The 14410-nt window shown below is 38.9% G+C and overlaps 1 protein-coding gene across 3 annotated transcripts in view; it reads right to left on the bottom strand.

Annotated features, from left to right (window-relative positions):
• Positions 1-14410, bottom strand: part of Pkhd1 (PKHD1 ciliary IPT domain containing fibrocystin/polyductin) — a 472244-nt gene that overhangs the window by 439736 nt on the left and 18098 nt on the right. For all 3 annotated transcript variants that reach the window (XM_063233114.1, XM_063233116.1, XM_063233115.1), the window contains exons 8-14: positions 13402-13476; positions 12348-12412; positions 11807-11846; positions 11069-11139; positions 3456-3557; positions 2686-2781; positions 312-453 (exon numbers count right to left, since the gene is read on the bottom strand). In XM_063233114.1, the coding sequence (XP_063089184.1) occupies positions 312-453; positions 2686-2781; positions 3456-3557; positions 11069-11139; positions 11807-11846; positions 12348-12412; positions 13402-13476 (591 nt within the window). The remainder of the gene's footprint in view (positions 1-311; positions 454-2685; positions 2782-3455; positions 3558-11068; positions 11140-11806; positions 11847-12347; positions 12413-13401; positions 13477-14410) is intronic.

Raw genomic sequence — 14410 nt, 5'->3', positions numbered from 1 at the left:
CTGACCACCAAGTCTCCTGGCCTTTTAAGCTCAATATAGCAACATGCAATCATTTCCCTAAATCAGATTGCAGAATTTTAAAAACTATAAATTTTACATATTGATCAATAGTTGAATTAGAATCTACAAATGATCTACGAATTGCTAGCATAACCAACAATGGTTGAAAAACACCTCAAATTCTATTGTTGAATTGGTTGGAGTGATAAATTCTCCCCTGGAAATCTAACTGCCTTTTTCATCCATACCCCAGCTTCACCAACTTGGTAAATATGCTTTTGATGTGAACTCCTGCTTTTCCTACAACATACCTGAAAGGCTGTCCTTCCTTTGACCAAAATCCAAATGAAGAACTAGCATTAGGCACAATCTGCCTCCGGTACCCAGGGGTGGCTTCTGTCAGTTCCAAGCCTGCGACAGCATCTCCAACTTCAAAAAGAAGCCCTCGATTGCCTGTAAGATATATGTATCTCATAACCAGCAGAAACATTCCTCTCCAAACTAGGAGCATATTCCAAATCAGAGTAAAAGATGATTCAGATACAATTCACAACCCCAAATGGAGAAGTCACATGAGATACTCTACAGATATTACAAATATCTGGAAGCAGAAAGTAGTCCTTGGGTAGAATTCAGCCTCTTGTAAAGAGGGTCTTGTTCAGAAATAGTGAGGGAAAGAGTCCTAGAGAATCAAAGGGTAAGAAGCCCTTTCTAATGACAGACTTAAAGAAGAGCCAAGTACTGCAAAAAAAAAAAAAAATGTGAAAGAGAAATACACACTGCAGTTGAGTGGAAAAGGACAAGGTAAATGGCTCTGGCATGACTTGGCTTTGTGCGTCCCAGAGCCTGAAGTACACATCAATATCTTTTAATGTCAAGTTCATCCTGAGAATTATATTCCATAAAGTCCTTTTCCCAGAATCTGACAACCCTTAAACCTTTTTAAGTACCATGATCTCAAGTTATAGACCTGTACGTGGACTTCATTATGGGTCATGCTGCTACCATGTGACATTTTAGATAATGTACTTACCAATTTGCGTTTACATAAAGAAAACCCTGAGGCCAAAGGTACAGTTACAATCAGCATTGGACCCTGACTTGGGTGAAGGTAAAATCTCTATGCTCATATCACTCTGGGTTCAGATTCCATGTCTGCACATACTAGATGTATAGCTGTGAGCCCCTGTGCTTAATTTCTCTGTGTCTTCAGTTCCTCATGCATCAAAATGGGGCAAATAACAGACAGAGACAATACACCAGGACTAGTGGAGCTGGACACACCTACAAAAACAGCCTGAACCACACTAAGTGAACTATAAAGGACAGCTATGATAATTATCACTCTTCTAAACTACGATCATAGTTCCTCATTTACTAAGATGGAGAGGTGTATAAGGGATATGCAGAAAATGGAGAGCATATTTTAAAACATTACTTCACCCTGGAGTTTCTCAGCCTCACCAGTGCTAACGTTTTAGACCAGGTGACCCTCTTGCATTACAAGCCGTTTAGCAGCATCCCTGGCCTGCACCCTCCAGATGACAGTGGCACAGCACCATCCCATGGTGTAACTGTCAAAATTCCTTCCAGACACTGCCAAATGTCCTCTTGAGGCAAAATCACACCTCCCCACCTCTGTGGAATGGTTTGCACAGTACTGTGCCTCACTCCCATGGAAGAAACTCTAAAAGCTTTTCATAAGGGGCATTACTAACTGTCAAAAGCAGTTAGTAATTAACCCACCACTACTTGAGTCATGAAAGCAGGAATCATTCAATAAAGGAGCAAGCTTTCTGTTTCCTGTTGCAGGAAACACACATTCTCCTGATTACTTGTTTTAGTTGTTCTGCTCCCTTGGATGGGCACCTTCCTCAAATAAACACTGCAGATCTGGGAGCTGGAGAATTCTCAATGCAAGTTCTGCTGCATTTTCACACCTCTGAATGACCTTTCTTTAGAAGGTTTCCTTCCTATAGGGCAACTCTCTTTGCAGGTATTGAGCCTCTGAAGCTGATGCTCACTGCTTCTAGTTTACCCATGGAGTAAGCCCCAGTGCAAAAAAGAACAACTGTGGATCTAGGCCGAAACAATGCCAGCTACAGTAATCCTCAACCATACTCAAGACTCCAGGTCTAATGCTTAGCAGAAATGTTCTTGCAGCCATGATGGAAGCTTTAAACAAAGAACAGGTGGGACCTTCTACCTTGCCTCTTCTACTTCTGCTTATTACAGGTATATGCTGGTGTCACATACATCTCTATTTTTCAAAACATCAGACAGACAGATGCTCATGGGAATATAAAACAACATTTAAATGCACCCTCTTCTGCCCCAGTCTCTGGCTTTGTCTAATTCTGTTGCAAGGAGCACAGGAAACTCTAACCCATGATATATAAGGAAGCAGTTTGTGGGGCTACTCAGCAGCTACCATATTGTGCCTGGTGATGTTTTCTGGATCATGGTATCCACTGAACTCGACTTGCCACACAACTGGGCCTGAGTACAGTGTTGCTAAGCTCTTGAGTCAAGCATCCCACATATGAAAGCTTTGACAATGGTAATGTACACTCAGCGTTCGCTGAGTTAACCAAACAACTGAGACAGAATTCAAGCACATTTGTGTCTACTCCCAGACCCTCCTGATTAAGCAAGTTCATTGAGCAGCCCTGGTGACTTCCTTACCTGCCTGAGGAGCAGTGAGCCTTGCACCTTTTCCTGGCGCCCTGGTAGTGCACTCAATCTTCCTGGGAGACACATGGCTGATATCACATGGAATGCCTAAGAAGAATTTTTTTAATTTCGTAGAATACAGACAGATCTAGATAGATAGGCAACAATATGATGGCAGGAAAGAATGAAGTCAAAGAGTCCTATTCTAAGATAAAATAGTAAAAGTTGTTATCCAATGGAAACAAAGGAAAGGGAGAATAGAGAACAGTTGCACACAGGGCAACTCACAGTAGACTCACTGGGGATGTGCTGAACTGTTGAGCTGAGCAGGGTGAAGTGACATGAATGTTAAGACATTGCCTCATACTATGTGTCACCAACTAGAGGACCATCCCATCTGGGGGAAGAAAAGGTTCTAGACAGGTACTGTAAGAGCTTACCCAATGAGCATTTCAGAGGACTTTACAGAGCAAATGCCTACCCACTCCAGCTAAGGAGAGAGGTTGCTTTTTTAGTAGAAGTAAACCTTGGTGAAGAAAGGTTCTTCCTTCAACCTCAAGACAAGGGAATCATATAGTGAGCACCTCTGCAGGACATCCTGTCCCTGTAACATGCTTGCAGAGTGACAGGACCAAAATTCCACCTGGCCTCAGACAAACAGGTAAAGACCTTAGTGATATGATATAATGGAGAGGAACAAATTCTTCCCCTCTAGGCACGAGAGATGCATAAGGTCCTACAGAATTTAAGACCGAACCATATCTAGCCATTTCAACAGCTACCTGCAGTGGTAACCTGGGAAGAACTGTCAAAGAAGTCTCCTGTAATTGTGATGTCTGTTCCTCCTCCAAGGCTCCCAGTTTCTGGAAACACAGATAGTATTTCTGCAAGAATTTAAAAAAAAAAAAGTTAGCTTCCAAACATAGATCAGCATATGACCCAGATAATAAGGTAATAATAGAAGCTATTATAATTTATTTCTTACTTTAACTTTCTAAATCCAGCAACAGTTGGAACTTTTTTCTAGTAATCGTCATCTTAAGAGGATATGCAACAAGAAAAAGACCATAAGTGAATATTTGAAAGGAAAGGGATACACAGAGTCACTCACTGAGTAGAAGCCCTCCTACCCCATGATGCTTGCTTAGGAAATCTGTCTCTTGAGTGCAAGAACTTGATTTACAAGGAAAGGAAGGGGATGTTACACCATATGGAGGAATCGGCTTCAGACACCCTGAGCCAGGCTTCAGTTCACTCATAGGAATAAGGCATTTGCTCTAAGCAAAGAAATGCAGTTCCCAGTTTCCAGGACCCTTCCACCCTGCCCCAAGCCACATGCCCCCCCCTCCTGATGTCACCTCATCCCAGTTCCTCCCTGCTGCTCCCTGTGCTCGAATCCTTGACAATGATATTGTAGACCTGGGCTACAATGCTATTCAAGACTGGCTAGCAATGTGCCACATGTTGCTAACCCAAGATTTCACTTTTTCTCTTCCTTTCCTCTCCCATGATCAAACACTTTGACAGTTTGAAGTTCTATTCCCTCTAAGGACAAGAAGAGTTATGTTTTCAGGTAAACTGAAGGCAAGATTAAGGAAGGACTAATCATGAATGGTTACCACTTCAAAAATGAATTGTATGAGGATGCTATCCAGTGCTTTTGCCCATAAAACAAGTCAGAATATAGGACAACAAGAATCAATATATGAGAGTGACCAGATGTACTCCAAACATGTACAGAAAAAAAGGGAAGTATCAAAATTTACCACTAATAGTAACAATCTTCTGTTAACTGACTTTTATCGCTTTTTTATACTGACATTGGAATTTTTCTGCATTAACTTATATAAAGATTAATACATTTCTTTTTTTAGATGATGTCTTTCTATCTATGCAGCCCAAACTGACTTTCAGCTTCAACTTCCAGAATAGTTGGCACTACAGGCCCACACCCCCATGCCTGACTAACACATTCTTTTGCTATTTGTTCAAAATTACACAGATCATAGACTTAACCAATTTAGGAAGTTCTTCAACTTCCAAAAGAATTATAAATATTTTACAAAATTTTTCAACATTCACAGAAAACCTACTCTATGGTATTAGGAATAAAAATATGGATAAAAACATAGCTTTTGTCTTCAAGGAGGTCAGTATGGTTAGAAAGGGCAGGTACACAAAAGTATTATTCTAATGCTTTGGGTTAGCAAAATCAGAGAGTGCGTGAAAAACAGAGAAGTTCAGGAGTGGGGAGACACAGAAGAAATTTTCTATAGATAATGTCTGAACCGTATTAGAACTGACCAAGTAGAGAGATGAGAGAGGACATTTACGGCAAGGGTGAGCGGAACATGGACAGAAGGAACTGCATGGAGTATGTAAGTTTTGCTGGAATCTGCAAACAGAAACATGGAGCTGGAAGAGCAGGCAGGAGGAGGTAGAAGCTGAGGCCATTTCTTGTAGGGATGGGAAAGGACCCTTTAGAGGCTGGTACACAACGAAGGAACACCGGGTGAGTGCTTGATGTCAAGCACAGATCAGCAGGGGATGCGTGGCAGATTGGATACCACTTAGAAACCACTGCAGCATGCTATGCAAGCAGCGACTGGATGCACTCCAGACACATACAGAAAACAGGGAAAGAGATCAAGAGATGGGTAGAGGAGGAAGGCAGAGAAGGATGAAAAAATGAATTAAGATGGGTTATGTACATGTACCAACTCTGCACAAGGAATATAAACATACATACATACATACATACATACATACATACATAATTGTTACTGACACAGTAATAATTTATAAAATAAAATTTTTACTGTAAAACTAGGTAGAGACAGTGTTTTACTCCTGTAATCCAGCATTTGGGAGGTAGAGAATGACAAGTTTAAACCCAGCCACAGCTATTTAACAAGCTACACCTTGTTGCTAAACAAACAAACAACAATGCTAGGGATGTTGGAAATTTTAGAAGTATATGGGAGATGAAACTGGAAGAGACTAGTTGGTGATGCATATGGAAATGAGAGAGAGAAATTTTAGGTGATTTCCAACGTTTTTGTTCATCAATTAATTTAGACAATTTGTGAAACTAGAAGAGCAGAATAACTGAGAAGCTCAGGGTATGATAGCGAGGAGAATGTGCTTTCCAGATTAGACTGGCTATGTCCAAAAGATTGGGAATTAGGCCTGCACTCTGTGGCACTAAGACCTTTGGACAAGCTACTTTCCATCTCTGTTTACCCATCTGCAAAATGTGGCTAATATTACCTATCTTATAGTTAAATAAAATATTGAAATTATATGTAACACATTCAACAAATCCTTATCATTTACAAGTCACTATCACCATCACCTCAGGGGATTCTTCTAACCTGTCTATCCTGTTGAAAGTAAAGAATGACAAGGTACATAACTTAGGACAGGCAATCCAGAATGAATGTCATTTTCCATGATGTATAAAATACCTTGCATTTTCTGCAAAGCTAGAGTTTGATTGTTTCTGGAATCTGTGCACATCTCACTGACATGTTTTCAGTGGTATGATGAATACAATAAAATCTAGACTCTAGATGCTCTTCTTTAGTAGCCAACTTTCTACTTGAAACTGAGTTTGCAATTTTGTTTCCAACTTTTACACCAGTTTTTAAGTATGAGTGTTTACTTATAAGATGGTAACAAAATAGCCTAGTATTCGTGCCAGCAAATCAGAAATTACTGAATAATTCTCAGAGGTGGAGCACTGGAGTAACTGGGAAAAAGCGCTACCTCTTTTTGAATTCTTTCTTTCTTTCTTTCTTTCTTTCTTTCTTTCTTTCTTCCTTCCTTCCTTCCTTCCTTCCTTCCTTCCTTCCTTCCTTCCTTTCCTGCAACATAAGATAAGGTATGACTTCCCTTTCATTCAATATTTAACCTGAGACCTTGTATAAAAGTCTGTGAACATGCTTTTTTTAATATAGTCATGCAGACTTCCAGGAGAACATGGCAGATAGATAACAGCAGCTATGGATGCTCTCTGAGATAGCTAGCTTAGATTCCAGGAATGGTGCTGTGTGGAGTGTCCTAAGCAGGGGGAGATATACCCTGCCGACCCAGGAATGGACTAAACTGAGAGAAACCAACTGGAAATGCAATCCTGGTTCTATGACTGGAACAGCTAAAGTCTCAGTGCTGAAGCTGGAACCGTGCCTCTGGAAACCACGGCTTGAATTACCTGCCACTGCTGCTGCTGCATCTGAATCGGCACAGCAGGGATAGAGACACAAAAGCTCTGAGGGCAGGAATCAGTGAATCAAATTGAGAGCAGAGCTGGCAGGGAGCCCTGCATCAAACTGCAGTGAGTGAGAGGAACAGGGACCCTTCCATAGACTAGGAGGCTCCAACAGAGGACATTCTGGGACTCAGCAGACTAGCCAGAAAAGGACACTGCAGTGACTTCAGTCACATATTCCCCTCTCAGGTGGGATTGGTGGGGAGTGCTTGACCTGGGTGACGCTGCAGACTAAGACCCAGTAGGCTAGACCAAACCAGGTCCCTGCGCCTGGAGGTGCACCCTAATGCACTGAAGACTTCAGCAGGTTGACTGATATAGATGGGCGGGCCCAGCATAGGCTGCCCAGGTCTGTGTCTCTCTAGTACACTGCAGTGGGTGGGAACACCTAGCCAGCATGATTCAAACAACCTGTAACCGACAAAGAAAGAAACTGGGCCCCCTATATACACTTGTATGGAAGGAACAAGAAGTATGGGAAGAGGGAGCAACAAGAAAGGGTCCTCAGTCCCCGATTCTGAGAACACTGATCCAGGAAAGGTAAATGCAAAGGAAAATGAGGATGGAAAACATGCAATAACAGGCACAGGACCAATAGACATAAAGTGATATATCTGGGACCTCATAGACAAGTTCAAAAGTGAAGTATTTAACCAAGTAAAGCAGAATATAAGTAGAATAGTTAAAGAAACACTAAGCACCTCTCAAGAAAAAACAGATGGTGGAATGGAAGAACAGAAAAAAAGGGGAGAATTGTTTGATGGAGAAAATAGAGAAAATGTAGAATACATGAAGCAGGTTCAAAGAGATCACCAGGAAACTGAAAAACTCTATTGAAAGCTGGCACAACAGCTTGAAAGTAACTAAGGATAGATTATCTGAACTGCAGGACAGATTTGTAATGTGGGAGCATGAAATGAAAAACTTCTTAAAAATAACAAGGAAACAAGCAGTAACAATACAAAGGCTAAGAAGATGATAAGAGGATTCATAATTTAAGAATTAAGAATGTAAAGGAAGAAGCAGGAATACAAACAAATGAACTGCAAAGGCTATTCACAGAAATAATCAAGGAGAGCTTCCCCAATATGGCAAAGGGTAAAGATACTCAGATCTATTGAGGCATACAGGACCCCAGCCACCCAGCTACCTACAACCCAAACAGAACTACACCCAGGCATATAATAATCAAAATTCCAGAAATCCAATATAAGAACAGAATATTAAAAGCTGTCAGAAACAAGAAACAGATCACTTACAAGGGAACACCCATCAGAATTATAGCAGACTTCTCACCACAAACCATCAAATTATGAAGAGCTTGGTCTAAACAATTCAAGCTTTGAAAGACAATAACCTCCAGACAAGATTGATATATCCTGCACAACTGTCCCTAGAAATTAATGGAGAAAAAAGGTGCTTCCAGGATAAAGAGGAACTATGGGAATTTGCAATCACCAATTCAACTCTACAGAGAATACCACAGGACATTCTAAAAAAGAAAAATACCAAGATTCCAGAAACAGTGGCAGAGAGGCCACAATGAATGGAGCAGAAAGTGAAATGAAGAAGACAAACTGACAACTAATGACAGCGAAAGAGCTCAACAGAAATGAGGCAGAGAAGGTTGGATGGTGGGAACAGCTATTTTGGAGAAAACAAGACATCATAATAGCTAGTGCTGATTTAATATCACCTTGTTTTGAAGTCCCATCAAACTTTTGCTCTTCTGTCTCCATTGGTCTTAACATGTTGTATCTTATTGGATTGTACTATATGTGATAATATAAACAAAACTTTCATAGACAAGGAGATAATACAGAAACCATTTTTTGTTTTCTGTTAGTTGGTTCTAAATACCCTGTAATACTGTCATTCTCTTGAATGGTTTTACATTGTCTTAATATGTTTGATACTACAGTATACAAAGTTATACTCAAAGATTTCAAGGAAAGAGACACTATGCTCAGGATATCTTGTGGTGAAACATTATTGTGCTTAGAAACGGTTATGTTCTGACCTGTGCTGTTTTGTTGTTATGTTCTCTTTTATCTCAATCTCCTTTTTTAATATTTATTATTTTATCTTTGTAAATAAGGGAAAAATAAAAAATAGCAGGATATATTATAGTAACTCACTTTGATTTCCTATTAACTTGATTTGAAGCCCTGTATTGCTCTCACCATCTTGTTTTGACGGTTCTCCTCTATTCTGTTTTGCTTGATAGTACCAAGTTTGAGAGTATAGGCAACAACTGTGAAGACAATAAGATTCACTATGATGCCCATTCTAGTTTTACTATTATCTTCTTTTAAAGTCCTCTAATGTCTCCAATGTTTTGGTTTTATTGGTTTTGTTCAATTTTATTATAACTGATGATATAGGCAATTCTTTTTAAGATAGCAAGAGGCATTATGGTGACCATTGTTGATCACCTTGTATTCTGTTTTTACATTATGTACCATGTCCATCCTTTTGATTTGACTGACTCTGTTTTGTTATTTCACATTTGGTTTTATTCTCTTCAAAAAAAAGTAATAAGAACTGTGGGAGTAATAAAACCCAAAATGTATAATTGTCATTGTAAAAAAGAGAGGAAAAGAAAGTGCTCTAAAGGATATAATTGCATGTATATTTAAGTGTATAAGAGAGGTAACCATATTACTGAGTTTTTGTTGGATCATTGAACACAACTGTTTGCAGTCTCACTATTTGAATGTCCACTTTATATGCTTTAATTTTGTAACTCGAATAACTATTTCTAAGATGACAATATGTAATCTATTAACTAGTGATTTCCTACTGTTTATTTTTTTTGAAATTCTGTATAACTTGTATCCTTTTTCTGTTTTTTTCTTTTTCTCCTTAAATAAAGTTTAAAAATATATATAGTCATGCACCACAAAACAATGTATCAATGAGAAATATTGGTCAAATAAAATAATAATGAAGCTGAAAACTACTTATTTCCTACTCATATTGTAACTGCTCTAAGGATAACATACATAGGAGATTGCATTATTTGCATATTTGTGAGTAGGCTGGTGTAAATAAACCTACTGCAGTCCCAGTCAATAAAAATATAGTGCATACAATTATGGACAATGCATAATATGTGGTAACAATAAACAACTGTTGTGTTACTGGTTTATGTGTTTACTATACTATACTTTTCATCATTATCTCAAAGCATAATTTTTTTCCTTACGTGTTATCTTTCCTATTGGTGGAACATAATAACAAATAATCATGATTTAAAGGAGGAGACCTTTTCTTGGCTCACAGTTGCAGAGGATTCAGTCTGTTATTGGCTGGCTCCAAGGTGTAAATACTGTAGCAAAAGGGCGCAGCCAGGCGAAGCTGCTTAGCTGGTGGTGACAGGAAAGCAAAGCAGGGAGCAGAGCAGAGACAAAGGGCTGGGGACCCAGTGCAGTACCCACAGTCATGACTCCATGGTCCCTCCAGACATACCCAGAAGTGTGCTTACTAACCTCAAGGCAATTCCTAAACCAATCAAATTCACAGGTAAGAGTTTCACAATAAGAATTTATAAAATAAAAAGTTTACTGTAAAACGAGGTAGGGGCAGTATTTCACTCCTGTAATCCCAGCATTTGGGAGGTGAAACATCACAAGTTTGAGCCCAGCCAAGACAATTTAACAAGCTACATCTTCTTGCCAAATGAACAAATAAACATGCTGGGGATGTAACCCAGTGTTCAATCCCCAATATCATAAAAACTTAAAACCAATATACAGTGTAACACTAATTACAGCCTCATAGATCACATGTTTGCCTTGTGTCTTGATTACATTAAGAAGCCATGTGAAGTGATTGATCTGTATCATCTAAGTTTGTATAAACGTACTCAATGATGGTCTCACCATGATGAAATCACTTTAATGATGCATTTTCCAGAACATCAGTAAACAATATATAGGAACAAAGCTGATCTGATAGAAGAAACTTAATCTTAACTAAAACCACAGTGCCAGCTGAGCAGAGGCTTCTAGGAGCATCATCAGATTTAATGGCCATGGATAAACTGCAGGAAGAAAGAGAAGTCTAATGCTGAGTGACGCATAGGGATAGGGACCCAATGCCCAGAGAGAAGGGAAATAGTACCTGAGTGTGTCTGGTACAGGAAAAGGTCCTGTTTGGCACTGATCAGCCATGCACTTTTGTTTACCATTGACCTTCAAAACAGACAAAGTTGTGATTTGTGATACAGTATTACCTGTGATTACATTTTTTAAATTGGCTACCAGAAAGAAAAATCATGAACTAACATCTAATGACCTTCAGAACTATTTGGATACCAGCAGCTCTTAGTAACCATAGGACAGTATCAGTGGGACAAAGTATGTTTTGTGATATATAAAATTATTGTTTGGCAATAACAGCCACTTCACAGTATTAGGAAGGAAGAATGAAAAGGCCTTGTACTAAATGGTCTACAGGAGATGTTAGACATTAGATTTATTCTTGAGAGGAAGAGAGAAAGAAAACAAAGTTTTGACTTTTGGACAGAACTGCTGTATATAAAGTGTCACTATTATTATAATGAAATGAATATCAGTTAGATAACATACTTTCAAGTATACTATACTTAGCAAACTACATAGTGATGAAATGTGGAGTAAAGGCAAACAGAAATCCAGAATCCTAACTTATCTCTCCAAAGCTTGATCGCCATACTGAAAAACTTACAATGTGGAGAAGTGAGGCACAAGACATAATTATGTCAAGAAAATGTATTGATGATGGTTGGATTATCTATTATAAATATTTTTAAAAAATAGCAAGGTGAGAGAGGTCGATAGTACAAGATGAAAGCAAATTTGCCTACACCTAGGTACTTACTTTCCTTTGTTAAATACTGAGAAGCTAACATTCTGGGAGCCTGAAACATAAAAAAGATATTAATACAGAAATCTTTATGACTGCCAGGCTGCTACTGTCACATACTCAAAGACTCCAATGCTATCACTTTGACACTTAAACCTATCATTTCTTCAGTGGTGCTCAAAAGAACCATCCTCAGGCTTAGAATCACTGACAGTACAGGCTTCCAAGAATGCAAGAACAAATGCCGTGTTTCATAGCATGTAAGAGCCCAGGCATGGATTTAGACTGAGCATGATTTAAACCCTGATCTATAGGTTACCAAATCAAATTTTCTGACCTGTAAAATGAACAGTTCCTTCAATCCCATAAGTTACTGTAGGGATTGAGTTATTTTACATAGACTCTGCTATGTACAGTGTTGTTGACTTTTCCCAACAAACATTTATCCTCTTTATTATTATTCTCTTGAAAACTAATTCTTAGGATTAATCTTTTTTCCTGGATACAAAGAAAGAAATGAGTACAATATTAAAATTATACTACTTCTCTACCAGACCTATGTAATCGCCTTCCACACGGCATGTCAGAGTCCCAAGACCACGGTCTTCCTGGAAAGGGTAGCTGAGGAGAAAACAAACAGACATGAGAAGTACCACACGACTAGCAAGCTCTGGCTCTTTAATCAGGAAAGGAATACATAAAATAAAAAGTGAGGTAGCCGGAGAAAACTGATAGCTATTAAAGGTAGAATAAGTTCATCTAGGCAATTTTGAGGGTAATCAAGAATTATCAATATGTATGTTACCAGTCAAACACACTGTGAAAGACCATTTGGTCCTCCCTTTCCAAAATCTATTCTATAACAAGAATGGCAAAATCCTCATCAAAAAATGTATGAACCTCAAAAGGACAATCCTGTGCAAACAAATTAAAGGTACTGGTATAAACAATATTATAGAATCTGACTCCATTTAACACTAGTCTTCAAAAATTAAGCCATACAGTGTAATTCTTGTAAAGCTCTCAAAGCAAGTTTAATCCACCAAGTCCACAGCAAAATGTTGCTTGTATGAACTGGAGCACTTAGACACTCATTTTTTCAAAAATCAGACACTTTTTTCTTTGGTGAGTTCCCATATAGTAGTAGTTGAGAGAGTGAGCTTTGGAGGCTGGTTAGTCAGACAGGGTTCCAAACTCAGCTCTCTGGCTTCCTCTCTATGAGATTGTGAGCAAGTTCCTTAAAGCTCTGTATGCCTCAGTTCCCTCATCTGTAAAGAGACTAATAACCACACATATTCACAAAACTATTGAGTGACCTCAATGTAAAGCATTAGAGCAAACCTCAGCCTAAAAAGACCCTTAATCAATATTAGTGGTTTATTTTCAAGAACGATGCCACTTCTAGTCTACTTCATTTTACATTTTGAATAAAATCCTGCATCTTTTCCACTAAGTCTAAAGATAAGGGAATTACTAGTTATGAGTGATTTATATTTTCAAAAACCATGTGTGTGTGTGTGTGTGTGTGTGTGTGTGTGTGTGTGTATTGTATTCATATGAAATAACAAAACCTAAAGTGTATATGTTGGCAAGAAAAGAAAGACACTCACTGGTTTCCTGTCTGCCTGTTTATAAGAGAACAAGGAGTGATCCACTTTTCCCTTTGAGCCTCCAAGACCAATGGGCTGGACAAAAAAAGGAAACAAAACATAAGAGACAACCATGTAATACTCCCAGTGAACACTGATGCAAAGATCAGAGAAAATGCAGTGTGGACCCTCTGCTCTGGATTTACAGAGCACAATGGCAGGGAGGCTGGATGCTATGCCCTTAAAGGACATTAACTCAAGATCCCAGCCCAAGGGGGTACTCAGAGCCCACACTGAATTCACAATGCCAAGGAAGTATTTACCTCCCAATCAAAAAGTCATTATCACATTGACTATCTTGGTCCCCATAGAGGAACTGCCTTATTCCACCTCTGTAAGGCTGGACCACTGGCCATGGCTAAGATGAAACCAAGTAATGAATATAGTATATCATCAAGAAAGTACTTAGGATTTCTATTCCCAATAGAAGGAGTGATTTCTTTAGGAGACAAACTGACCATTACTTAATTTCAGAATTGTAGCTCAGCAGCAAATGGATAAAGGAGAGAGGAGAATGAGTCTAATTCATCCAGGGGTGAAGGAAAGATCAGACACAGTGTGTAATCTTTCTGCAGCTTTGTGAATAATGAGATTATGCTTCTTATGCCTTATAAACACTTACTATAGTAAGTTCTTTTTTTACGGAATGATGGCAGTTTGTTTAATTTCTCACAAACTCCACAATCTCAATGTTTTCCATCTTATTCTCCTCTCTCCCTGCCATGGGTGATTGAATAGTATAATTTTCGACATAGCAAGACTCCAGTGAAAAAAGCTCTGTTGACATTTCAGTCACTCCCAGAAAATACTGAAAGTTTAATGGCTCCTAGTACCTGAGCCCGTGTTTTCTTCTGATCCCACTAACAGAATTTCTAAATGCACAAATAAACAACTGGGCAAGAAAGTTATGGTGAGCTTGTGGTTACATAGCATTTTACAAAGAATTTACTTTAGCCTAAGAGACAAAGGC

The sequence above is a fragment of the Cavia porcellus genome, unplaced genomic scaffold (genome assembly GCF_034190915.1).
Source record: "Cavia porcellus strain 051 isolate PalLab524CR breed Dunkin Hartley unplaced genomic scaffold, mCavPor4.1 scaffold_22, whole genome shotgun sequence".
Lineage (NCBI taxonomy): Eukaryota > Metazoa > Chordata > Mammalia > Rodentia > Caviidae > Cavia > Cavia porcellus.
The sequence above is the reverse complement of the archived record's forward strand: the minus strand, read 5'-3'. Positions and strand labels throughout refer to the sequence as shown.